The following is a 27,024-nucleotide window of genomic DNA, read 5'->3' as shown; positions in this document are numbered from 1 at the left end:
AGGGGAAGAGAGAAAGAAAGAGAGAAAGACAGCAAGAGAGAGAAAGCAAGAGAGAGAGAGAAAGAGGGGGGAAGGAGGGTGAGGGAAAGACAGAGAGAGGGAAGGAGGGCAAAAAAGAGAGGAAGGAAGGGAGAAACAAAGAGAGATGGAGAGAGAGGGGAAAGAAAGAGGAGGGAAGGGAGAGAGAGAGAGAAAGAGGGAGAGAGAAAAATAGAGCGAAAGGGAGGAAGAGAGATATTTTTTGTCCAAACTTTTTTTTACACACACACACCCGCCCCCCCGCCCCCGCTCAATGTTCCCCAGGATTTTGTAAATGTGAATAATGTGCCGCGGCACAGAAAAAGGTTGGGAAACACTGGTCTATGTAACTTCTCTCTATTAAGAGCATATGCACCAAGACAAATTCCTTGTGTGTCCAATCACACTTGGCCAATAAAAATTCTATTTTATTCTATTCTATTTAGTGTTGGTCAGATCATATCTGAATATTTCACCAGGTTCTGAGCATTGTATTTTAGGAAGGACATAGTGAAACTGGAGCATGTCCAGGCAGACCATTAGATAATAAATGGAATAACAAGCCTAGGAGGAACCATTAAGAACATTGGATATGTTTTGGAGAAGATTATAGAGACACATAATAGCTCTTTTTCATGTACTGGATGTCATATGAAAGACAGAGAATACAATACTTCAGAATTATTCCAGAAACTGCACAAGAGAATAATGGCTTAAATTACAAGGAAGTATATTTGGTAGAATATCAGGAAAATATTTAAATTTTCTCTCTACTGGAACTTAGTGCTTCAGTAACTGGTGCAATTGAGTGAATTAATTCAGTTGCCAGGGCCTAACACACTCAAGCACAGAACAAGCATACTGATTGTCGGGGTTTATATAACAGAATGAGGTACAAATCAGCCAACTGCATTATAGGTAGTGTTTCCTTCACCTCCATTTTGTCCAGCAATGTTATGGTGCTGCTGAATAAAAAGACTTTATTACTAGTTCTCAAAACTCTGGCTGTTATAGCCTTTCCATGATAACGTGTCCAGAATTCCAGCCTGATCTGGCCCACCCACCCGAGGTGGGCTTCCAAGGCAGAACGGTGACATGTGCTCACCTCCGTGGCTCTGAGTGCTAGCAGAGTCCAGCGCAATTCTGCTACTGCAGCTGTGCAGATAGCAGAATTGTGCGTGGAGACCCAGGTGCGCCCGTGTTTTGACGCAGTTTTTTTTCTTCTGTGCACACCTGGAAGCAAAAAAACCTCGTTGAAACATGTCATTCTGCTACCTGCACAGCTGCAGTAGCAGAATTGCGCTGGACTCCGCTAGCACTCAGAGCCATGGGGGCGAGCACACGTCACTGTTCTGCCTTAGCAGCTCACCTCTGCCATCTACATATATGATTGCTTTTTGACTCCCCACCTACCTGCTGCCACCAGGTGCCTCTAAGCGGTTTACGGATAGTAAGCATATTGCCCCCAACAATCTGGGTCCTCAGGTGGAGAGGGTTGAAGAGTGAACAGCCTGTGGCTCTTCTTTCTTTTTAAAAAAAAAATATTTTATTAATTTTTCAGAAAAAAACCAAACATGACAAACATAACATACAACATTTAGTGGAGCTACAGTCGCTCCGCTCAAAGTAGAAGTCATCATCATAATAATGAAAAAAAAAATTGTCTACAAAATAGATAAAAATGTCAATTTTAATATAATAAATCTAAATATCAAAATTTGTAAAAATATATATGAGAAAAAGAAGTTTTAAGAGAAGAAAGAAAAATTTATGTTTATTTTAGTAAATAATTGCCCTCTAACACAGTTCTACTACTAAATTCAAATCTTCAAATGCTTCTGCAGACAAAACATCCCTGTTTCTGGCATAAGCCATTCATCTCATCCTTTCATAACTCTGAGACCTAGCCCAGCAGGACACTTAGCAGGCTCCTTTTTGCTGCTCTCTCGGAACCAACCCAGCAGGGCATTAAGCTGACTCATTTTGACATGCAGAGGCTGGCTACTCTAGGGCAGGGGTCCCCAAACCTTTTACACAGAGGGCCAGTTCACTGTCCCTTGGACTGTTGGAGGGCCGGACTATAAAAAAAACTATGAACAGATTCCTTTGCACACTGCACATACCTTATTTCTTTCTCTCTTACTCACTCTCTCTTTCTCTCTCTCTTGCTTTTTTCTCTCTCTCTCTTGCTTTCTCTCTCTCTTGCTTTCTCTCTCTTGCTCTCTCTCTCTCTTGCTTTCTTTCTGTCTCTTGCTCTCTCTGTCTCTTTCTCACTCTCTCTTGCTATCTCCCTTTCTCTCTCCCTCTCTTTCTCCCCCTTCCTTCCTTCCCTCCCTCCCTTCCTCCCTTCCTCTCCACTTCTCTTTCCCTCCCTCTTTTTCCCTTCTCTTTCCCTTTTCTTTCTTTCTCTCCACTTCTCTCTCTCTCTTTTCCCTCTTTCACCCTCCCTCTTCTCTCCCCGCAGAGGACTCACCCGACAAGCCTCCACCCTCCGACCCCAGACTCCCATTCAATCCCCATTCAGAAAACAGGAGCTAGCAACTCAAAGAGGAGGAGGCGGGTGTGTGCGTGTATGTGTTGTGCTCAGCTCAGCTTTCGGCAAGCCTTACTTTACCTCAGGTGAGATGAGATTGAGGGGGACGTTCTCACTGCTTTTCCAGTGTGGCCTTGGAAAAGACCCGCGGGCCAGATAAATGGCCTCAGCGGGCCGCATTTGGCCCGTGGGCTGCAGTTTGGGGACCGCTGCTCTAGGGTTTTTCTGAGATTTCTGCCCTCTTAGACATCTTATTGCTTGGTTTCTTGTCTGTGCGTGCATATGCTGGCTAGTTCCACCTTTGGGCACGAGTCCTCAACTACCTAAGTTCTTACATTCATTTCTTTTCCTCCTCTTACACGATTCTTGCCAAACGCAGGTTTCTTCACTGTGTGAATGCTGCTGTGTGTGTGATAGAGCCAACTGTCGATCTTGTGCACAATTGAAGGAATAATTTGGATCTTAACAAATAGAAAACAGGCAGTCATTTAGAAGAGATGCAAACTGTGGTGGTTACACGAATCTCTTCTGCTAATTTGTGTTCAGTATTTACTGCTGACCTGATCTGTGGAAATTTGGATTTTGTGATCTCTGAGTACAATATTTTGATTAATCTGTGTTGGCTTGTCTTGGTTAGCTAGGCTATGAAACCTTCGACAACACCGAGCAGAGAATTTTAACAGAGCGTGGATGTGTGATAAAGCCAAGACACAGACTTAGTTAAATAAGTATTATTTACATATAAACAAAATATAAACAATCCAGAATAAGCACGAAGCAAATACAGAATAATAAGCACTGAGCAATCACAAAGCAAATAGCACCGAGCAATTACAAGATTAGAGCACAAAGCAAAATACAATATAGATAATAAGCACGAAGCTTATACAAGCACGAAGCTTAAACACGACTCCCACATCTCAGGCAAAAGTAAAGGAAGTGACCGAGCAGACTAATGAGCTTTTATAGCTTCAATGAGGAAGTGACGAAACAGCCTTGAATATTAACAGCCTTGAATATTAACTCTTCAAGTACAAGTTAACTCTTTGAGTGCACATTAACTCTTTAAGTACAAGTTTGGTACAAGTGTACAATATGCAGTTTACAATGGCAATCCCTAACAACCATGTACCCTGTACTAACAATCTGCATTTCTTATCTCTTCATTTTTGTCTCCAGGATCACCTCATGAATCTACTCTTGTGACTCACACACCAGATTGCAATTACAAATACCCTGATTTGCCTATCTCAAAATACAAGGAACAGGTTACCAATTTATTTTTAAATATAAGCTAATTTAGAACTGTGTTAGGTCTTTCTTTCCCCCTGACCCCCTTTTCTTAGATTTTTTTAAAAAATTGTCCATTAATGGTTTTTGTAATGCTGAATTAACTTTATTTTCTAGTCTTTCAAGCTTGTCTGCATAAATATAAGTTTACATTAGGCTAACTGGATTTGTTTTCACCATATTTTGAATGGGAAATTCACTGTCTCAGATGGTAACAAGTACAGAGCCAAAAGTGCTGGTAAATATGCCAGTTACTTTGCAAATTCAAGCCTGAAATGCTTTTTTTTTCAGCAGCACTGGTGTGACAATGGTAATATTTTCTTTAGTTTGGATAATGTTGCCATAGTTATTCACACTTCAATAATGTCTCAAATTATTCAGAAGCGTGGTGTTACTATGGAAAAAGAACTGCAGTCTTTACAATAAGGCAGCAAGGCTGTTGTCTTATACTTGCCAGGCATTTGACTTAAACATAACTCTACCATGTTATTGTGTCCTTTTTACTTTATGTTTGTTTTAATGGAAAAATAATTTAAGAATATAGTAAACGATATTCTGATGGATTGAACTCCAGCAATTTAAGGGATGCTTCTTAAATTAAATATACATGAACTAAAGTAGTTTTGGTTAAAAAAGATTGGAGAATAAAAGAAAATTCATATATAAAAAAGATTTTGTGGAATATGGCTTAAAAGTGTGGATTTAAAAAAACAGTTGGGATTTAACAATATCTGGAGACTTGCTCTTGATGTAGATGTTCTAGAGGAGAATATTCAGCAGCTGGATCAGAAGAAGAGGAGAAATAATAATAATAATAATAATAATAATAATAATAATAATAATAATAATTATTATTATTATTATTATTATTATTATTATTTTGGGGGTAGACAGGCAAATATAGTAAAAATGGAGGAGGCTAAAACGTGAGACAAAGCAGTTTTGGAACAAGAATTTTCTACAGAGAATATAGAAAAAAGAAATTCAGAATTTTTAAGAATTTTTTAAGAAAGTGGCAAGGCATAATTTAGGTCTTTCATCCTTTTAATAACATTTGTTTTAAATTTCAGATGCTTTCATTGATAGAAAACCACTCAGTGGTAATTGTACATGGATCTACTGGTAGTGGCAAAAGCACACAACTTCCACAGTATGTTTTGGATCACTGTGCGCAGCACTCTATTTATTGTAACATTGTAGTTACACAACCCAGGAGAATTGGTGCCAGCAGCATTGCAAGATGGATTAGCAAGCAGAGATCGTGGCCTTTGGGTGAACTTGTGGGCTACCAGGTAGAGCAGTGCGTTATTCCACATTACATGATCTCTCTGCAATGGAAATCACATCCAGGTTTTGCTTTCCCCCTCCCTTTAAAATTCATTTCCTGTGCTATCATTTAATTTCTTTCATAGTTTCTGAATGTACTAAAATTAGAAATGTAGAAATGACAGTGGTCAAAATACAAGATTGCATAAGTGGAACCAGGAGTCTGTTTTCCCATTGTTCCATCTTTATCCTATTTATGTCCAAATTTGTTTTAAACCAGTGATTCCCAACGTGGGACCCACGCCTCATAATGGGGTAATTTGATTTTTAATGGGGACAATTGGAACCTTGTTTAAACCAAGTTAATGGCCTTTTAGGCTTCCTCCACGTGAGTAGTAGTTCACTTTTTGAATAGTAAGAATTATATGCCATGGGGGAGGCATCAGGATTTTAGAGATGCTTAGGTGGGGCATGGTCTAAACAGTTATTAACTCTTGGGAGTGGGTCTTGAAATTGAAGGAGGGATGAGAAATTCAATCTGTACAGCCTTTTGTCTGTTGAACATCCACCTTGGTATTTTGAATGCAAGCCTATTGTTGAGGCTGCTTGAATTCCTTCCACTGATAAATCCTATCCTTGACTCAAAAGTATTTTTGTAGTTCATCATTAAGACCTTCCAGTTTGACGACTGAGCTCATATTTTTATATTTTCTTTGTAAATATGTTTATATAGTTTCATCTGAATTTGTCTTTAATCAGACATTTAAAATGTTTCTGTTGCAGTGCTTTATTAATGCATTATGCATCGTTTTTGACTTCAAATTGTTATAATTTAACCTTGTTTTAAATTTTCATAAGATATCCTGGGAAATCTTCCTTTCATTTAAAGCAGGGTTGTCAAATTCGCGGCTCCCAGGCGGGATGTCACACACTGGCCACACCCCTGCTCAGTTTAGCGAAGGGGAAAACATTTCTGATATGTCACATGATGCTGCTACGACGACACAAGTTTGACCCCCGATCTAAAAAATAGAAGTCATTACCTTCGGCATCAAAATGTCTTTGATTTTATGACACTGAAGTATGTTAGTACAAACCATATACAAATAATTGGAATACAGGCATAACCTTAAAAGACACATAATGGCAGCAACTTTAACATGGATAATATTACCTACAAATGAGGGACAATACAACATTAATGCTCTGGGCTAATTTTAAATTTTTTTGAAAATTGTATCATATGGTAAGTTTTATTTCCTTTTTATTAATTTTCAATCATGTGTGTGTATGATGTCTTAAAGACCATGGAATTATTTTGGCAAATGAGATTGTAGTACTTGCTGTATAATCCATGCTGTTTATTCAAATAAATGTGGGGCTTTAATACTTCCATATTTTAGTCTGTAGTGGTGAGTTTGTCACACATACTTACAGTTTTCCTAATGATTTGTAAATAAATACGCCATGTGTTGTATATTTCCAACGTTCCAGGTTGGTTTAGAAAAAGTTGCAACAAAGAACACAAAGCTGATTTTTATGACAACTGGGGTCCTCCTGCAGAAAGTAGTTGGAGCCAAAAGTCTTTTGGAGTTCACCCATATCTTCATAGATGAAGTAAGTTGGAGAAAAGTAGAACATCATTTTAGAACTGGCCTGTTTATCTTGAATACTTCTGGTTTCTTTGGATTACACATATATAAAATTACATTTAGTCTGTTTTTATTGTAGATATTTAGGATATCTTCATGAGAGTTCTGTTAATGATATGTAGTATATACTGTTTTTTTCTTGTCCTTGATCATCATTAATCACAGTGACTGGATCCAGCATTTCAACACAATTGTCATTGGAATATATAGGATCAATTAAGTTTGGATACGAGTAAGTTAGCTCAGCAGAGATTGACTTATCTCAAGGGCAAAGGATAGTCACCTTATATAAATCTATTCTGAAAAGAAAAGTGTATAGCCGGGACAAAAATCTATTTGATTTAATTGGAATTACATTAATATTTATTGCAATAAAATTAATATAATTACTCACCATTCATGTATGTTACCCTAACTCCTTCAAAAATTCAAAATTAACTGGCCTGTTTATCTTGAATACTTCTGGTTTCTTTGGATTACACATATATAAAATTACATTTAGTCTGTTTTTATTGTAGATAGTCACCTTATATAAATCTATTCTGAAAAGAAAAGTGTATAGCCGGGACAAAATCTATTTGATTTAATTGGAATTACATTAATATTTATTGCAATAAAATTAATATAATTACTCACCATTCATGTATGTTACCCTAACTCCTTGAAAAATTCAAAATAGTTGCTAGAAGATTCTAGGACCATATTCAAAGCTTTTAATAATTGTACAATACTGTTGAGGCCTTAGGACATACATTTTTGATTTAGCTCTTTCGTTTGTAACTCTCTCATTTAAGACATTAGCTGGTATTTCAGCAAACCTCTTTCATTGTGTACCTTCCTCTTTTATATAACTATTGAAAGCCTGTTTGCTAATGGTTCATCTCAGAATCCATGTGCATCATTAGTAAAGTCATTTCAAGTTGGATTTGTCTCATCTTTTAAAATAATGTTTTAGATACATGAGCGTACAGAAGACATGGATCTCTTGCTGTTGGTGATCCGTAAACTGCTGCGAACAAATTCACGATTTGTGAAGGTAACTCAGAATTTCCAGGATTATTCAGCAATATAGTGATACTCTACCACAATCCACATTTATAGGCGTTTGCAGTGTCCTGTGGTCACATGACCATGACTTCCAATTTTTTGTTTTTATTTTGCCTGGAGATTGGCATTTACTTTTGATTTCTGGCAAAGAAACACCCAAAAATGCCCATTATAAACAATGGATTTGCTTAGCAACCACATTTAATAATCATGGCATTTGTTTAATGACCAGCACAAAAAGTAATGTAAAAGGGGCCTTTACAATTCTATGCATGGTATGTATGTATGTATGTATGTATGTCTGGTTTTTATATTAATGGGTTTTTAATCATTTTTAGTATTAGATTACTATTGTACACTGTTTTATTGTTGCTGTTAGCCGCTCCGAGTCTCCTGAGAGGGGCGGCGTACAAATCCAATAAATGAATGAATTAATGAATTAATAAATAAATAAATAAATAAATAAATAAAATCAGTTACGTGATAACCTGCTGAACAACTGGTGTGACATTCAACTGTAATTTCAAGCTCCATTATGGTCATAAGTCAAAGAATACCTGTACCTTATTCTTTAAGTGTTTGGCTTCAGCATTGCCCTGTGTTTAAGAAAGTGAATAATCTTTAGCTTAAGATAATTTTTTCTTATTCCTGAATTCGCTTTCAGTCTTTTGTCCACTGCCATCTGCTCCTAATGCTTAACTTGTTCCCCAACTGCTGAAAAGCTAAATTCAATCCTCTTAAATCTAAGAGTTGCAGCTAAATTTATTCTGAAACAATCCCATTGTCCCCATACCCCCCTATATGGGGAGAGGGGGAGGGAGTGGCAATGTTCTCATCTACATGAGGTCTGCATGGCATTAATATGGGGATATCAGTGAAAGTTCAGAGTGCCCCTTGTCAGCATCCATCTTTAAACATTGGCTTCTGCCCATAAAATGCCTGAAGGGATAACGCTGACAACTTTATGGCAATGAAAACTATGCACAGTTTAGTGTGCTATATTGATGGCTGTAAAATTATTTTCTCTCAACTGTGAAAGAAATTCAAGAGGATGGTGCTCACTCTGTGCAGTGGTTCTCAACAGACATTGACAGTTGACAACCCCGGGGGTACAGGTGGGTGCAGATAAAAAAATCAAGTAGGCTGCTAGACGTATTTCCCGGCCTGAAACGGAAGTGTTGCATCTTAACAACCCACTCACAGGTTTTAGTCATCAGTTCTAAACCCAAAAATGTTTTATGACATTTTCCTATATATATATAAATTGGGAACTGATTTTTAGACATATAGGAAAGTTTCCTCTTCTTCATATTAATGTGATATTTTCTCATATATATTTCGTTTTTAAATGTGAGAGATATGACTAAATTTTATTTATTTATTTGTTTGTTTGTTTATTTATTGGATTTGTATGCCGCTCCTCTCCGGAGACTCGGGGCGGCTAACAGCAATAATAAGACAGCGTACAATAATAATCCAATAATAAAAAAGATTAAAAACCCATTAATATAAAAAACCAAACATACATACAGACAGACATACCATGCATAAAATTGTAAAGGCCTAGGGGGAAAGAGTATCTCAATTCCCCCATGCCTGGTGGCAGAGGTGGGTTTTAAGTAGCTTACGAAAGGCAAGGAGGGTGGGGGCAACTCTAATATCTGGGGGGAGTTGGTTCCAGAGAGCCGGGGACGCCACAGAGAAGGCTCTTCCCCTGGGTCCCGCCAAGCGGCATTGTTTAGTTGACAGGGCCCGGAGAAGACCCACTTTGTGGGACCTAACTGGTCGCTGGGATTCATGCAGCAGAAGGCGGTCCCTGAGATAATCTGGCCCGGTGCCATGAAGGGCTTTATAGGTCATAACCAACACTTTGAATTGTGACCGGAAACTGATCGGCAACCAATGCAGACTGCGGAGTGTTGGTGTAAAATGGGCATATTTGGGAAAGCCCATGATTGCTCTCGCAGCTGCATTCTGCACGATCTGAAGTTTCCGAACACTTTTCAAAGGTAGCCCCATGTAGAGAGCGTTACAGTAGTCGAGCCTCGAGGTGATGAGGGCATGAGTGACTGTGAGCAGTGACTCCCGGTCCAAATAGGGTCGCAACTGGTGCACCAGGCGAACCTGGGTGAATGCCCCCCTCGCCACAGCTGAAAGATGTTTCTCTAATGTGAGCTGTGGATCGAGGAGGACGCCCAAGTTGCGAACCCTCTCTGAGGGGGTCAATGATTCTCCCCCCAGGGTAATGGACGGACAGATGGAATTGTCCTTGGGAGGCAGGACCCACAGCCACTCCGTCTTGTCTGGGTTGAGTTTGAGTTTGTTGACACCCATCCAACAACAATTCTATTTTGTGTGACTTTGCTTGGATTATAAGGGGCAAATTGAAGGGCGTAGAGGGGATGGAGTGCAGTTGCAAACCTGCTTTCTTATATTTGCATATGAAATGAAAAACTTCATTTTTGTATGTAAGAGGTTTGAGGAATTGACTAGGTACGGATTTATTTTTATTTATTAAATTGGTATTTATTCCTACCACTGTGCTCCATTCACTTAAATATATTCTTGCTTATATGTCCAAAGTTTGAATCTTTGGATAGATCCGTGCCTCTCCCTAAGTCTTATTGTGATTTATTTAATATTGCCTTGGCAAATTTCTTAAACCAGATTTGTGAATGGTAGATTATGATTTAATACAATAGATGAATGCAGCATTGTATGTGGCCTATTTCACACATAATACCATTTATGCAATTTCCTTAAGTTTGTTAATGAAAAAGAACATGTTTTAAAATGTGAATTAGTGATTAGTTTCTAGACTGATGCCTTAACAACCACGCTAAACTGACTCTCAAAATACTTGATGTCAAAAAACAAAGCATCCTTATGTTCTGATGGATTGTACTTCATTGTTGTAGTTCACTCTTTGCAGAAAAAACCAATAGTATGCATGTTCATATGTCTCTAAACCTCTCCAGGAAGTAAACTCAACATTTTATAAAACACTGTGAGATATTGGCAAACTCAAATAATTCAAATTTTTTGAACAAGAGGAAAACATGTTTTGGGCAATCAAAATTTGCTGTTGCCTGGCCTGAATCTTCTAAAATACTGTTTTTTAAGGTAATTCTGATGTCTGCAACTATTGACTGTCAAGAGTTTGCCAACTATTTTGCACTACCAGTTCGCAACAAATTGTATCCAGCTTATGTATTTCAAGTGGAAGGAAAACCTCATGCGATTGACGAATATTACTTGGATGATCTGAAGCCTGTCCTTAGTCATATTAAGGTATGGAATAAGCAACTTTGATTTATCTGTCATTGGGTGTGTGGAAGGAGGGGCACTTCTGGCGCACTGCTTAGGATGCAGTATTGCAGGCAAACACTGCCTCTAGCCTGGAATTTGATCCTGATTGATCTCAGGTTAACTCAGCTTTCCATCCTTCTGAGGTTGGTAAAATGAGGACCTAGATCAGTGATGGCGAACCTATAGCATAGGTGCCAGAGGTGGCCCGTGGAGCCATATCTGCTGGCACGCGAGCTGTTGCCCTAGCTCAGGTCCAATGTTCATGTGTGTGCCAGCCAGCTAGTTTTTGGCTCTCACAGAGGCTTTGGAAGGGCATTTTTGGCTTCCAGAAAGTTTCCTGGGAATGGGGGAGGGCGTTTTTACCCTCGGAAGTCTTGACTGTGAGCAGTGAGTCCCAGTCCAGATAGGGCCGCAACTGGTGCACCAGGCGAACCTGGGCAAATGCCCCCCTCGCCAAAGCTGAAAGATGTTTCTCTAATGTGCTCTGTGGATTGAGGAGGACTCCCAAGTTGCGGACCCTCTCTGAGGGGGTCAATAATTCCCCTCCCAGGATTATGGACGGACAGATGGAATCGTCCCTGGGAGGCAGAACCCACAACCACTCCGTCTTATCCGTTGAGTTTGAGTCTGTTGACACCCATCCAGACCCCAACAGCCTCCAGGCACCGGCACATCACTTCCACTGCTTCGTTGACTGGACATGGGGTGGAGATGTATAACTGGGTATCATCCGCATACTGATGATACCTCACCCCATGCCCCTGGATGATCTCACCCAGCGGTTTCAAGTAGATATTGAATAGCGGGGGCAGAGGACCGACCCCTGAGGCACCTCACAAGGGAGTAACCTCGAGGTCGACCTCTGACCCCCCACTAACACAGACTGCGACCGACCGGAGAGGTAGGAGGAGAACTACTGGAGAACAGTGCCTCCCACTCCCAACCCCTCCAGCTGGCGCAGAAGGATACCATGGTCGATGGTATCGAAAGCCTCTGAGAGGTCAAGAAGCACCAGGACAGAGGACAAGCCCCTGTTCCGGGCCCGCCAGAGATCAGTTTGGAAATTATTAATATTATCAGCGAACATTTTTGCTACAGTAGCCAGGAGACTACAATGCAAGTGCAAAGTAATAGTTTGGCTTGTCAAGGTACCAGCTCTGTTGTAGCACAAACTTGCACCTTTACCAAGATGCTCCACAGGAGGGCGAACTGGTTTCATACCAGAGAGAAAGAAGAGAGCTCTTCCTGCAGCATTACCCAAGGCCCCTCACAATAGGCATGGCAACTGGGAAGGTTCAGAGCTATCAGGAACCTGTCTGCCTGCACAGAGCACCAACTGGTCTCCCCATCGAAATGGTACCTATTTATCTACAGTGTTCCCTCGATTTTTGCGGGGGATGTGTTTCCGAGACCGCCCACGAAAGTCTTATTTCCGCAAAGTAGAGATGCGGAAGTAAACACCATTTTTGGCTATGAACAGTATCACAAGCCATCGCTTAACACTTTAAACCACTAAATTACCATTTCCCATTCCCTTAACATCCATTTACTCACCATTATTACTGGTAAGTAATAATAAGACATTTCTTGATCCTGATATTTATAAACATAATTATTTATTAACAATAATTATTTAATATAATATAATTATATATTAATATAATTATAATAATAAGACATTTCTTGATCCTGATATTTATAAACATAATTATTTATGAACAATAATAATTAACAATAATTTTTTTTGGTTATTTCTTTGCAAAAATTATTAGTTTGGCGATGACGTATGACGTCATCGGGCGGGAAAAACCATGATATAGAAAAAAGTATTTTTTTAATTAATATTTTTTAAAAAACCGTGGTATAGGCTATTCGCGAAGTTTGGACCCGCGAAAATCAAGGGAACACTGTACTTGCATAAAACATGCTTTCTAATAGCAATAGCATTTAGATTTATATACCCCTTCACAGTGCTTTACAGCCCTCTCTAAGCGGTTTACAGAGAGTAAGCATATTGCCCCCAACACTCTGGATCCTCATTTTACTGACCTTGGAAGGATGGAAGGCTGAGTCAACCTAATAGCCCATGGATAGAAGCTGAGTCAAGTGACAGAAACTCACCCTGCCATGCAGTGTTAGGACTTGAATATTGGCGCAAAGTCCATCTCCAGCATCATTAAGTTTCTGAGCCACTGCTTCTCCAATTTTGAAATCATAATCATTTTAAATCTAACGAGATTTCATACTATCAGTACTTGAGCTCATATACTTGCTATATGTCATTCATGCGTTGTTTCAACCACGCCTTCTTGAATAAACTATAACCATTTAAGTTGAAGAAAGAAAAAAAACCTGAATTCAGTGAGCAAAATATACTGGTTACAAATCATAATGGCTTTTTAAAAATTCTATTACAGGGGTTCATCTAGTATGATGCTGTTCAAATGGTGAATCATACCAAATAATTGATTAATAGTTATAAAATTATGTGCTAGGAATTATAGGAGGCAATTGGAGAGAGTCAGAGAGAATAGGCTTGCAAAAATATTTTAAATAGAAACTCTTCGATAGGGTTTTGTCAATTATGTGTCAGCTTCAATGCATAGTGTCAGAAGGGAAGATTTAATAGTATTTGACATTTATGAAAGATTGCTGGTGATGGGTTGACAACTGTAAAAATAACCAGGATGTTCACTGGATGACCTTTTGCTGTTGGGTTAGATCTGTCAAATGTGCAGTTGCCTCAAGGGTAATTTTACTGGCATTCTCCAACCATGGCATTCTGGTGAATGGGAGCGGAATTATTTCGGGTTCCTGGCTTAGTTTTTCTTTTGATTATGTGACTTTAATCCACATGTTTTTTTTAATCTGGCTGCTATGTATTCCCTCCCCCTCTGGCCCCCACTGATATGTTTCCTTAAAAGCCACCTTTTCTTTCCTTAACTGAGAATGAAAAGCAGGATGCTATAGATCAGTATTTCCCAACCTTGGCAACTTGAAGATATTTGGACTTCAACTCCCAGAATTCTCCAGCCAGCAAATGCTGGCTGGGGAATTCTGGGAATTGAAGTCCAAATATCTTCAAGTTGCCAAGGTTGGGAAACACTGCTATAGATGATGGTTTGCTCTACAGCTCTAGTGCAGTTTTAAAAGAGGTTTGCTTGAAAAAGAAGGCTTTGCATTTCAGCTTGAGTAAATTTTATTTATTTATTTATTTGGATTTCTAGGCCGCCCTTCTCCAGCAGATCCAAGGCGGCTTACAAGATAAAAAATGATACAAAATACAGAATTTATAAAATCCCAACCATAAAACCTGAATCTTAAAACCCCAGACATTTAAGACCATTCAGCCAAATTCATCCCAGTCACAGTCATACTATCAGCCGTTGAGTGTTGAGTGTTGTGAGCCGCCCCGAGTCTACGGAGAGGGGCGGCATATAAATCCAATAAATCTAATCTATGTTCTTATAGTCTTTTGTGATCTTTTGACAAGCAAAGTCAATGGGGAAGCCAGATTCCCTTAACAACCACATTACGAACTAATCAACCGCAGTGATTCACTTAACAACTATGGCAAGAAAAGTCGTAAAATGGAGCAAAACTCACTGACAACATACATTTTGGGCCTAGTTGTCGTCGTAAGTCTGAGGACAACCTATGTTCCAGATGGGAAATTATTAACAAACCATTTGTAACATTTATTTTCTGCCCTGAGCCAAATTCTCTGAAAGCCTTTGTTTGGTCTTTGCCATATCTCTTTCTGTTCCATTGCCTACAGCAAAAGAATGGCTTACGTAGTACAAGAATGCCAGTTATGACTTTACTCCCCTCTTTTTTTTCTCCCTAGATTCCCTTTCAAATTATTGAGGAGCCACTGATATACCCAGATATGTACAAAGTTGCCATTACTCTAATACAGTGGTTTGATGAGCTGGAGACAAAGGAAAATGGGTAAAACGTTTCTATGAAGTGGACTTGGGTCTATTTAAGTCTTGGAATGTTGTAGAATCTTGCAGAGAATTGACAGATGTATACCTTGATTTTGTTTTTATATATTGTTATTAGATGCCAAGAAGAAAGATTGTACTTTAATTTCTTGATGGGTTGGTTATTTAAAGTAATATGTTCTTGGCTTAAGAACATTCTTTTTCACAACAGGAGATGGCTTAAAGTTGCCAAGTTTCAGCACCCCTGCTTTAAGTAATCAAAATAAAATATTTATTTCAACACCTTCAATTAATCCCAATACTTAAAACCTTGTTTGTTATGTTGAGAGTCTCATTTATATAAATAAACTTTATGAAGATGAACCAAATTTGGATTAAATGTGGTAACATAGAAAGTAACTTTATCTATCTATCTATCTATCTATCTATCTATCTATCTATCTATCTATCTATCTATCTATCTATCTATCCATCCATCCATCCATCCATCCATCCATCCATCCATCCATCCATCCATCCATCCATCCACCCACCCACCCACCCACCCACCCACCCACCCACCCACCCACCCACCCATTTATTTATTTCAATTTGTATGGCACCCAGCTCCCTAAGGGCTCTGGGCGACTCATACTAAGTTACATTATTTGTCAATTTAGGTAACTCTTATACTGTATTCTCAGGTCTTCCACATGTATGAGGCCTCCTTTCAGTTCTAGTTTTCTTTGTTTTTGTGAAGCTCACGAAGATTCAGATTGAGAAACTCAAGAAATAAGTTCTAACAGGAAAAGATATTGTTCAGTGGTGTTCGCTTGATGGTGAAAGTTGCCTGATTGCAGTAAGATAAAAGTCCAATAAAATTCATAGGAAGCAGCTTGGAATTTTAATAAAGCTCAAAGTACAGTGCTGTAATTTATTATCTTGCTGTTCTGCTAATTGCAGGAGATTACCAAAGTTTGAAGGAACCATCAATCTCTTGTTTTAAGAGGAAGGTCATAATTAAAATAATGCCTAACTTATGAAGAACGTTGCTTAGTTGGTAGCCTCTGATTCCCCCTGTTAAAAAGATCACATTGCATATTACGAAATGCAACATGGCAAGCCATTATAGAAAAAGCTCATTTAGATATAAAAATAATCTGAGTTTATATAAGAGTTCTTCTATACCTCAGGCAGGGATAGGCAATCAAATATGCCTATGGATGACTCCCCACATTGCCTGCTTTTATTTTTAATCAATCATTTTAATTTATAAAAAAGTTAAATGAGATGTTGACATGCTATAAAGCAAAATACCAGCTTCTAATTTCATCTTTATTTGCACAAATGTCTCTAGGCTCCACATAGTTATTATATTTTTTTGAAACAGTGAGTGGATGAATCTCAGTATTGTTTTTTGGAATCAAGATATCTTAATTGCGTGGGGGGAGATGTTTAAAAAAATTGGGGTAATAGGAGGGCATGTTAGGAAAGTAGAAGGGGAAAAACCTAGTGTGCAATGTATAGTATTTTGCTCTTAAGATAAAATTGATTACCATTTGAATCAATTTCAAGGTCATCCAAGTTTTAAATGAGAATAAAATGCTGTAGGATTGGATTGATGGATGTTATATAAAACATTACATATAAAATATATATTCATGTATGTATGTATGTATGTATGTATGTATGTATGTATGTATGTATTAAGTATTATGTATGTATATATGTATGTATGTATGTATGTATATATGTATATATGCAACATATTTTGTGATAATGAAAAGGAAGGGAGACTACTATAGATCTTTTTCGGGCTCCAGATTTATATATATATGTATGTATGGATGGATGTATATATATATATATATATATATATGTCACATGTTTAAGCTGAATTTGAAAATTAAGGGAGACTAGGATAGATCTATTTCGGCCTTATTTTGGCCTCATCAGCTAGCCATACCCACTGGGACTTGAACCTGCAATATATATAAATTGTTCTGACTGTAGTTTTTGAAGTGACAGAAGAGAAAAACACATGAAGTCTAAATCACACTGAACGCTTTTAATTAATCAAATCAAATTTAAATTTAATCAAATTTAGTTTTCAACATGAATTTTTCAATTCTTGCCATTCTGCAACCTAGGGAATGCCTATTAAGGGCTTAAAATAGCTTTACAAGAATTTAAAGGTGAACAATTCATAAACTGCTTCTGAGTTTTCACATGCCACTCCTCCGGATGTGCCACATAAAATTCAGTAAAAAAGTGGCTGGTTTTCAGTAATATATTTACATACACACGGAATAAGCCTTCCAAAATTGGGACATTTTATTTTTGAATTTTGGCAGGATGATTCAGGCTATTGTAGGAGAATAAGAAAAGTTGGAAGAATTTTTAAGAATAGAAATGGTAATCTAATATATTGTCTTTCATGGTTTCCATTCCTAATCTTATTGTGATGGTCTATTTCAGAGGTCCCCAACCGCCGGTCCGCGGACCGGGACCGGGCCGTTGGGGTTTTCCAGCCGGTCCGCGGCGCCACTGTCCTCCCGGCAGAGGACATTATGCAGGACAGGGTGGGGCGTCGGGCAGGGCGGGGAGAATCAGGAGGCTCCTTTGGCGGCTGGGGGCTGCCTGGCTTTGTGATTTTGGCTGGGGGGGAGTTAGGAAGGTCCTACTTCTCCCCCCCCCCAGCCAAAAACTCAAAGCCTATCTGCTGAATACGGGCGATGAGCGGGACAGAGCGGTGCGGAAGCCTCTTGCAGCAGCTGCCACGGCCACCGGCTTCGGCGCCGCTCGTCCCGCTCATCGCCCGTATCCAGCAGATAGGCTTTGAATTTTTGGCTGGGGGGGGGAGAAGTAGGAACTTCCTAACTCCCCCCCCAGCCAAAATCACAAAGCCAGGCAGCCCCCAGCCGCCAAAGGAGCCTCCTGATTCTCCCCGCCCTGTGGAGAAGTGTGGAGGGCTGCGTCACTAAGCTCCACCCCTCCATAACCCCAACCCCATTTGACCAAAGCCCCCCCCCCCCCCCGGGCCGTGGAAAACTGATCTAGCTTAAAGCCGGTCCCTGGTGCAAAAAAGGTTGGGGACCTCTGGTCTATTTTAGCCAGTTCTGACTTCTGATGATTCCAGAGCCAAGTTGTAAGTTTTGGGGCAATATTTTTTTAAAGTGGCTTGCCATCACCTTCTTTATAGAGCTGAGAGAATATAATTAAGCCAGTCTATCTTCCATGCCTCTATTGTGTTGTGAGCCGCCCCGAGTCTACGGAAAGGGGCGGCATACAAATCAAATAAATAAATAAATAAATAAATAAATAAATAAATAAATAAATAAAGAAAGAAAGAAAGAAAGAAAGAAAGAAAGAAAGAAAGAAAGAAAGAAAGAAGGTGGCTGCGGGAGGCTAGAGCCGAGCAGGAGAGAGGGAAGCTCATTCAAGGCCAGGAAGGAGGAAAGAGGAAAAAAGTAAGGAGCGCATATGCAGCAGCAGCAGGGGGGAAAAGGAGAACCGAGCCGACACCAGTAAATAAGTATCCAGGAAGTGACAGCTGCTGATCAGCTAGAGCTGCGCACACATCTTCATTTCTGCCAGTGGAACTGTGTTCCACCCCGTCCTGCCTGCTGCCCACCCCTGGGCTTGGGACTTCTGGGATTTGATGTCCACACATTAAAAAGCTGCTTGGGTTGGACATGTGCTAGAAGAAAATGCGCGAATCAGTCTTCAAGCATATATGTATTGATGGTCTTCGGAGGAACTATTTGCTTTGATGTAAACTAAGACAAAATCTCTGTTTCTAATATTAGGGATCATAACTTGGAGTTTGTATCAGAACGTGGCAGCGTGCTAGTATTTTTACCAGGTGAGTTTTGTTTTGTGTTATTTATATATATACAGCAAATCCAGATGAGAATAAAGGAAATGAAGGAAAGGGAGTTTCAATTAAAGTTGCCAAATGCTTAAGCTCAGAGGTGAAGTTCAAATTTTTATTTTCCACCTTTTAGGTTTGGCGGAAATAACTTACTTGCTTGAGCTTCTCACAAATATGGTTCACAGGAGGTAAGACCAATTCTTTTCTGTGCTAGACATTCTAAAATGTTACATAGTGTCTTGCTGGGTGACTTTTCTGTGACAATACACTATGAATGGGGTAAGGCCGAATAACTGATGAAGACAGAGTTTGATGTGATAGCACATAATATCCCTGGATTTGTATGGAGTTTTTTTTTTAAAAAAAGATGAGGATTTTGAGATACTCAAATAGCACGAGAGGTAAAATGTGCTGTTGGTATGTTAATTCATCTCATTGCTACACGAGTTGGGATGAAAGAAATGGAAGCATAGTGATTTTTTATCTGTCGAGGAACATATTCTTTTAAGGATTAGAAGCCCCGTTAAAGCATCAGATGTAAGCCAAAGCCCTGATGAATGGACTTTGAAATATTAAAGGACTTTGTATTATATGATCCGTGGGTGTGCAACTCCATCATCACCAACTCCTACATGAAATTGGCTTTACCAATCTTTTCCCCCCACCCCACACAATTCATGCAACTCACAACTAGTTATTGGCAAACAACTTTGATCTTTTTCATCTTTTTCCATGTGGTTAGTGTTCTGGTTTCAGGCTCATCCAGATAATAAATGGAATAAATGATTGCTCAATGTATTTCTTGATAAAAACATCTTTATTTCTCCTTGTTCTCTCATTCATACACCAACTTTTTACGCAGTGTTTTCTTCTCCCATCTCTATCTTTAGCAATTAAGTAAATTATCTTGGTAGTAACATAAAAACATTCCACAAGTCATTCTAAAATTTATGGGCTAATCAGTGCTAGCTAGTAGTCATAAAAGCAGGTAATAAATCACACATTGTTTAGCTTACACTCCGGAGCATGTCCTGGACGTGTCCATTTGGGGATTGCAAAACTGAACAAAATCAGCTCCTTCTTCCGTTCACCCCCCCGGATGTGAGGTAACTGATTAATCAGTTCCTCACCTTCTAATATCTCTTCCCTGACACTTGTTCTAACCTCTTCTGAGAGCGTCTGAAGTAAGGGTTAATCCTCAAGTCGTCCTCACTAGATCCTGAATGCATCTCTATGTCAATTGCCTCCCCCTCTGAACTAACATCCCTTTCTATCTGTAAATCAGGCCCGTCTGCCAATTCAAAATCGCTCTCCACTTCGGAATCTGAATAATCCTCAGGCTGAACGGGAGTATACACAGCAGTTAGGAGTTACGAATTTTCTACCCACTCCTGCCTTGCCTTTTCTCTTCTTTTGGTTCTCTTTATTTCTGTAGCTAACTGAAAGCTTATTGCGGGGGTTCTCTATTTGTTTTTCTTCTTATGCACAGCCCCTTAAGCATACAGAGTAAAATAGGAAGGGAAGGCATACCCCGATTGATGGAATGCAGTGCTGGAATGAGCTGGTTTCTCTTCTAGCTGCATGGCTCAATGCAGCTTTCTTTCGACTAGATCAGTGATGGTGAACCTTTTTTGGCTCTGGTGCCAAAAGGGTGTGTGTGAGCCGACACCCATAATGCAATCCCCTCCCACCCATTCATGTGCACAACCCCGCGGTATCCCCCATGCATGCGTACAGCCCTCATGCACTGCCCCCCCAGGCATGTGCATAGGCCTCACAACCCACTGACTTCCAGTAGACCCGTTGTTCCATTTTTTGCCATCCCCCAGGTATCAGGAGGCATTCCTGAAGCCTGGGGAGAGCCAAAATGTTGAAAAGAAGGATGAACATCAGCTGGCCAGCGCACACATAGGGCAACATCTTGCGTGCCCTCAGATATTGCTCCATGTGCCACCTGTGGCACCTGTGCGATAGGTTCACCAACGCTGCGCTAGATGATTACTTTCTTTTTGTTCACTTTAGATGGAATTAGATTGTAGCACATTTCTTGACTGAGTTACACATTGAGATGCCACTTGTTTTAAAAAATAAAACACAATTAGCTAGGTTCAGACAACAGGTTAAGTCATAAAACATGTATAAAGGTGACTGAAACATAAGGAACAAGAGTAGTTGAAGTACTGTCTTATTTCCAATGTATATTTCTAATGTATCGGTTGACAATTTCAAATATGTTGGTTTGAACTCAGCCTGGGGAAAATGTACATCTTTCTACATGTTCAGTTTCTCAAATGATTTTTTTAGAATACAAGTATATCCACTTCACTCCAGTGTCACATTAGAAGAACAGAATAATGTGTTTTTGGCTCCAGTTCCTGGTTATCGAAAAGTGAGTTTTTAATTAGGAAGTTAGTACTGTCATTTCTTATTTTGAAGGTGAAGGGTGGGGATGAGTAGGCAGCATGAATAAAAAAATGCTTATAGTAAAATATTGCTGAAGAAAAAGAAGAGATAGATTGATTGATGTATGGATTGCAAACAATTAATGAAATTCTTTAAAATTTGATATTTTAATTCTAATCACCCAAGTGTAAAATTACAATTTTATATTTTAAATACTATAGTTCTGTTGGAATGAGTTGTTATTTTTATTTGGGTTCCATTTAGATTTGGAGAAGCAGAATGTAAAATTACATTAGTAAGTCGCCAAGCATCACTCTAAGAGTGAAATGGGCAGCATATAAATTTAATAAATACATGAATAATATAACAAAAGAACAGACATCACTATCTGTGATTGCATGAAATTATTGTAAATGAAGTCATAATTTAGATTTTTAAAATGTCTTAAATCTTATTATAAAACCTTCTTGTAGATCCTTCTGTCTACAAACATAGCACAGAGCTCTGTAACAGTACCAGATGTCAAATATGGTAGGTATGTTTCTTATGTTATGGAAGTTTGTGAATATTTTCTTCTTTTACTTTTTAATCTGGCTTCGATAGCGATTAGAATCATTAAAACCTTTGTTTCGAAGTAATTTTGGAAAATGCTGTTTCTGTAAAGTAAAGGGCACAGTTACTACAACTTTATCATATCCTTTCTCCTCAGCAGCTTTTCAGAAAAAGCCCTGTTCTGTGCAAAAATCAAATTCTGTTAATGCCAATTTGCATTTGTGCAAAACGGGTGGAAAATGTCATTAGTAGTACTAATTATTAAATGATATTTGTTTATGATCAGTAACTCTTTGGATTAAATTAAGTATGGCATTTTAATTTGTTTTCATTATTTATTTATTTATTTATTTATTTTTATTTATTCATTTGTCCAATACACAAATACATAGGAAGGAAAATAGACATGTAGTAATATATGAACTTAGAGGAGAGGATATATGAAAGAAAGAAAATATATATGATAAGTGAGAGAAAGGAAAGACAATTGGACAGGGGACGAAAGGCACACCAGTGCACTTATGTACGCCCCTTACTGGCCTCTTAGGAATTCATTTGTTTTTTAAGAATCAAGGATAATGCAGGAATTGGGGTTGTCTAATCTAGTGAAAAGAAAGACTAAGAGTGACATGATAGCAGTGTTCCAATATTTGAGGGGCTGCCACAAAGAAGAGGGTCAACCAATTTTCCAAACCACCAGAAAGCAAGACCAGAAACAATGGATGAACACTAATCAAAAAGAGAAGAAACCTAGAACTAAGGAGACATTTCCTAATAGTGAGAACAATTAACCTTGCTTTCAGAAGCTGTGGGTGCTCCATTTATAAAGAGATTGGAAAACCTCTTGTCTGAAATGGTATGGGGTCTACTCCTTGAGCAGGGTGTTGGACTAGAAGACCTCTAAGGTCCCTTCCAACTCTGTTATTCTGAACTGTCCTGATCATAATTTATGTTTATCTTTGGCAAACCCCTCAGAGGTAAGAAAGGGTAGAAATTATAGGGAGAAGAAGAGATGTGGGTAATACTGTATGCAGGCATTTCACTGAGTTGGGAGAACCATGAACCATGTTTCCTCAGGTTGTATATAAACGTTTTGTTCCCACAAGGTGGAATTAAATCTAATTTATCTTTAAAGTACCTCAGAATGTTCTAATATAATTTTCTATTTATTTTTGTCTTTTGCTTTTATTCTACAGTCATTGATTTTTGTTTGAATAGAAACCTCGTTTGTGATGAAGATACCAACTATCAGAGTTTGAGACTTTGTTGGGCATCTAAGAACAGCTGTGATCAGAGGAGGGGTAAGGGGATTTCATTGCATAAAATTTCAGGTCCTTTCGAGACCCTAATCCTGAAAACGTTTTGTATGTGCCGTTTGTCTTAAACATGTGTAGTAAAAGTATTTTCTTAATCTGCAATTATGTGCTTGCCTGAAGACATACTGTACATACTTGCTCTTCCTACGGGTTGTTTTAAGTTAAGGGTCCCAGATCCCCAGGCTGTGGACTGGTACTAGTCCACAGAACCAGGCTGCAAAAGCAAGTGAAGCTTCATCTGTAAATGTGCAGGATCTAGGTAACATTCAATACCATCACCCTCCACCCTTCCTGGTCTGCAGATAATTTGTCTTTTCCAGAAACCAGTCCCTGGTGCGAAAGAGGTTGGGAACTGTTGATTTTAGTAACCACATATGTATTTCAGATATAAACATCCTGGACAACTCCTGTTTCAACTCCTATCCTCAAATCGTAGCTACAGAGCACTGCACACCAAGGCAGCTAGACACAAGATCAGTTTTTCCCCAAATGCCATCACTCTGCTAAACAAATAATTCCCTCAACACTATCAAACTATTTACTAAGTCTGCACAACTATTACTACTAGTCTTTCTCATCATTCCTATTACCCATTTCCTCCCACTTATGACTGTATGACTGTAACTTGTTGCTTGTATCCTTAAGATTTTTATTAATATTGATTGTTTTCTCATTGATGTATCTTTTCTTTTATGTACACTGAGAGTATGTGAACCAAGACAAATTCCTTGTGTGTCCAATCACACTTGGCCAATGAAGAATTCTATCTATCTAAAAGCAGTGATGATTAGATGGCCAAGCCACTTTTAATGACAAAGCAATTTAACTTCACTGTATATATGTGTACAAGTGATGGATTGAGGGGGGAAATCTTTCCCTATCTTTAAATCTTTATCCAAAGTTGGCACAATTGTGATACTATTCCAGTTCAGACAACTGTCAGTGAAAGATATTAAGCACCTTGCCCCCTGAAATAATGGGTGCTCCATTCCCGGAAGAGGTTGGGCAGCCATTTGTCCTGGATAGTGTAAGGATTCATTCACTGCCTAGGAGTTGGACTAGAAAAAACAGCTTCAAGGTCCCCTCCTTCCAATTCAATGATTCTATAATGCTACATTTGAAGTACAGTGATGTATGATTAAGAGCTGTGGTATTCATAAAATGTGTTAATTAAAATTATCCTGTATTAAGTTAAAAATGATGTCCCTTGTAACAATCTATCTTAAATCATTATTTCCCAACCTTTGCATTATGGAATGTTTTGCTAATGACACACGAGCAGAATCAAATTAGGCATTTTCCCAATTTTTGAGAACCCTGAACCCAAGAGGTTCTCCATCATTGTACTGGACCAATCTTTTGATTATTCCAGAAGCCTATACTTCAGGCTTTGATTGTGAATAGGCAACCATTGTATTCCAATATTGGTCCCTATTGCCATTAATAGGGGTAAGTGGTATTGCAGCTTTTGAATTGTGAGTGCTGAAGATTTTTCTTTAATGTAAAGGTCGAGCTGGCCGTGTGTCTAAAGGATACTGCTACAGACTAGTACACAAAGACTTCTGGGAAAACTGCATACCGGAAAGTGCTGTTCCTGAAATGGTGGTAAGAATAACATACACCCATTTGCACGACTTTAGATTGGGAAGACCAGTTATATTTCTGCTGACCACCAAAAAATAGCCATTATGTTTAAGAACAATGGCAGGAAGTGATGAGAATGCACTGATAAAACGTCAAAAGGATGATAGAAGGGCAGTTTTACATTCTGACATTCTTAGGAACAATTGATAACTATTTAACTATCCTTAAGCAAACGATTTGTTACCTAAATCTGGTAAATTCAATACACAACTCTGAAAGAGAAATGTTTTTTTTCCTGGCTAACTTGATTCTTTTTTCTTTTTCTTTTACAATTCATTTGACTCAATTTTACAATTTTTACAATGGTCATTATGGCCTTTCAGAGAATCACATGATCATTAAACAAATCCATTCTCCTGAGTGAATTCCCCCCCCCCCCCCCCCCCATAATCCAGCTAAAAATGTTGCAAACTGTGGTCTTTTGATTATGGGATAATGCAGTCAGTCATAAATCCACGTAGAGCAAGCTACTTAGAGTAACCCAATGATGGTTACTATAGGTGGCTATAATAAATTAATTTAACAAGAAAACAAGTAAAAAAATAAAGACACTTCAGGTTGCCAAGTGCTTGAAGTGTGACCATGTGTATGTGGTGTATGTGTGTGTGTGTGTGTGTGTGTGTGTGTGTGTGTTTATGTGGGTGTTGTAATTTCAAGGACAGGTTGTAAGTAATTTTTGGAGGAGTTGTTTGCAGGATGTAAGCTGTTCAAACCAAAGCTGCCTTTGGCCATTGACTAGTGAAGATTTTGTCAATGCTGTTGCTGTTCAAGCGTGCCTTCCAATGTTTTGGGATTGCATTTGGCTGCTTTAACTTTTGCTTTAGTATTCATTTGCAGAGTCACAAAATCCATTCTTTTTACAGGTGGCATTTTTCTCTCGATCAATTTCTTGGGTGGCCTTGGATTGTTGTGGTTGTCCATTTGGATCTGGAAGCCAGATACTATTAGAATGCGCAGTTTGAGGACTGAGATTTTGGGCAAGACTTTCTGCGTTTAGTAACAAGGAAATGAGAAAAAGAGTAGGAAATGTTGTTTTATCATTCTCACTCCTTGCATTACCAATTATATGGTTTCCAGCTTGCTGCTCAGCTCATTAATACTACTCATGGGTAAATTGTAGATTTTGCAAACTTTAAATTTTAAGTTTCCAAGCAGCCTTACAGCCGCCCCGAGTCTTCAGAGAGGGGCGGCATACAAATCTAATAAACTATAACTATAATTCAACGAAGGCAGTGTCTCCTTGAAGCACTTTCTTAGACCGTCCTAAATATCTGGGCGTGCTTCCTCTTTCACACCAGCTGAATTTCCCCCATATGCTTATTACAGTTTTCACATTCACTTTTAGAAAAAGATAACATTTCTTCTTATTGAATTTAAAATATGACAATGTGTCTATATGGCAGGGAGTTGGACTGGAAGACTTCCCAGGTCCTTTCCAACTCTGTTATTCTGTTGTTCTATTATCTATTGGTTGCGCATAGCATAAAAGCAACTAGCTTTTCTAAACTACTACTGTTTAGAAAAATCCTCAAAAAGATCCTTGGAGACTTGGGGAGTGTCAAACTCCCCAAGTATTGCCCCCAAGTATTGCCCACAAGATCATATGCTGCAACGTCCTACCTGTTGTTGTGATTCAGCCTGAGGCTCCTCAGGGACCAGCTGGAGCGCTGCCAGATCCATGCCCAGAGGAGGAGGACAGTGACCAGGAGGGGGAGGACCAGGCAGACGGGGGAGAGGAACGTCAGGAAGAAGAGGAGGGAGAGCAGCCTGAGACCCCCGGGGGGGGGGGGCTCTCCTCAGCTAGTAGCCTGGATTCATTGGATGAAGACGCACAGGCTATAATAGACATGAGGCAGAGACGTGCAGCTCAAAGAAGGGGCCAATTAGAAAGATATTTCCATCCCTGAATTGGCAACAGCTGGGTTTGGGTGTGGTTCTCCTCAGCACGGTTGAAAAGGCAGGCCCGCCCTTACAGTCTTGTGGAGAGTTATCAGCTGGGAGTCCTGTGACCTTGCTTCGATTCTTGGCGTCTCTGATCTTGGCTTGTGGCCTAGAAGGCTGAAAGACTTGGGGGAGGCGTGGGTTTTAGTTTCTCCAGTGTTGTTTTTGCCAGCAAGAATCCTGTTTTATTGCCTGGCCTTCGTGAAACCTCTGTGAAGCTTCATCGTGTTCCTGTCTGTAAGAACAGTTTTTG

General features: G+C 39.1%; 1 protein-coding gene across 2 annotated transcripts in view; it reads left to right on the top strand.

Moving 5' to 3' along the window:
* Positions 1-27,024, top strand: part of TDRD9 (tudor domain containing 9) — a 99,538-nt gene that overhangs the window by 23,308 nt on the left and 49,206 nt on the right. For both annotated transcript variants that reach the window (XM_070751516.1, XM_070751523.1), the window contains exons 3-14: positions 3,731-3,819; positions 4,912-5,133; positions 6,602-6,724; positions 7,715-7,795; positions 10,930-11,097; positions 14,963-15,066; positions 18,851-18,906; positions 19,049-19,103; positions 21,220-21,304; positions 21,792-21,849; positions 23,067-23,171; positions 24,694-24,791. In XM_070751516.1, coding sequence (XP_070607617.1) covers positions 3,731-3,819; positions 4,912-5,133; positions 6,602-6,724; positions 7,715-7,795; positions 10,930-11,097; positions 14,963-15,066; positions 18,851-18,906; positions 19,049-19,103; positions 21,220-21,304; positions 21,792-21,849; positions 23,067-23,171; positions 24,694-24,791 — 1,244 coding nt within the window. The remainder of the gene's footprint in view (positions 1-3,730; positions 3,820-4,911; positions 5,134-6,601; positions 6,725-7,714; positions 7,796-10,929; positions 11,098-14,962; positions 15,067-18,850; positions 18,907-19,048; positions 19,104-21,219; positions 21,305-21,791; positions 21,850-23,066; positions 23,172-24,693; positions 24,792-27,024) is intronic.

Source organism: Erythrolamprus reginae, chromosome 1, assembly GCF_031021105.1.
Source record: "Erythrolamprus reginae isolate rEryReg1 chromosome 1, rEryReg1.hap1, whole genome shotgun sequence".
Classification (NCBI taxonomy): Eukaryota; Metazoa; Chordata; class Lepidosauria; order Squamata; family Dipsadidae; genus Erythrolamprus; species Erythrolamprus reginae.
The sequence above is the reverse complement of the archived record's forward strand: the minus strand, read 5'-3'. Positions and strand labels throughout refer to the sequence as shown.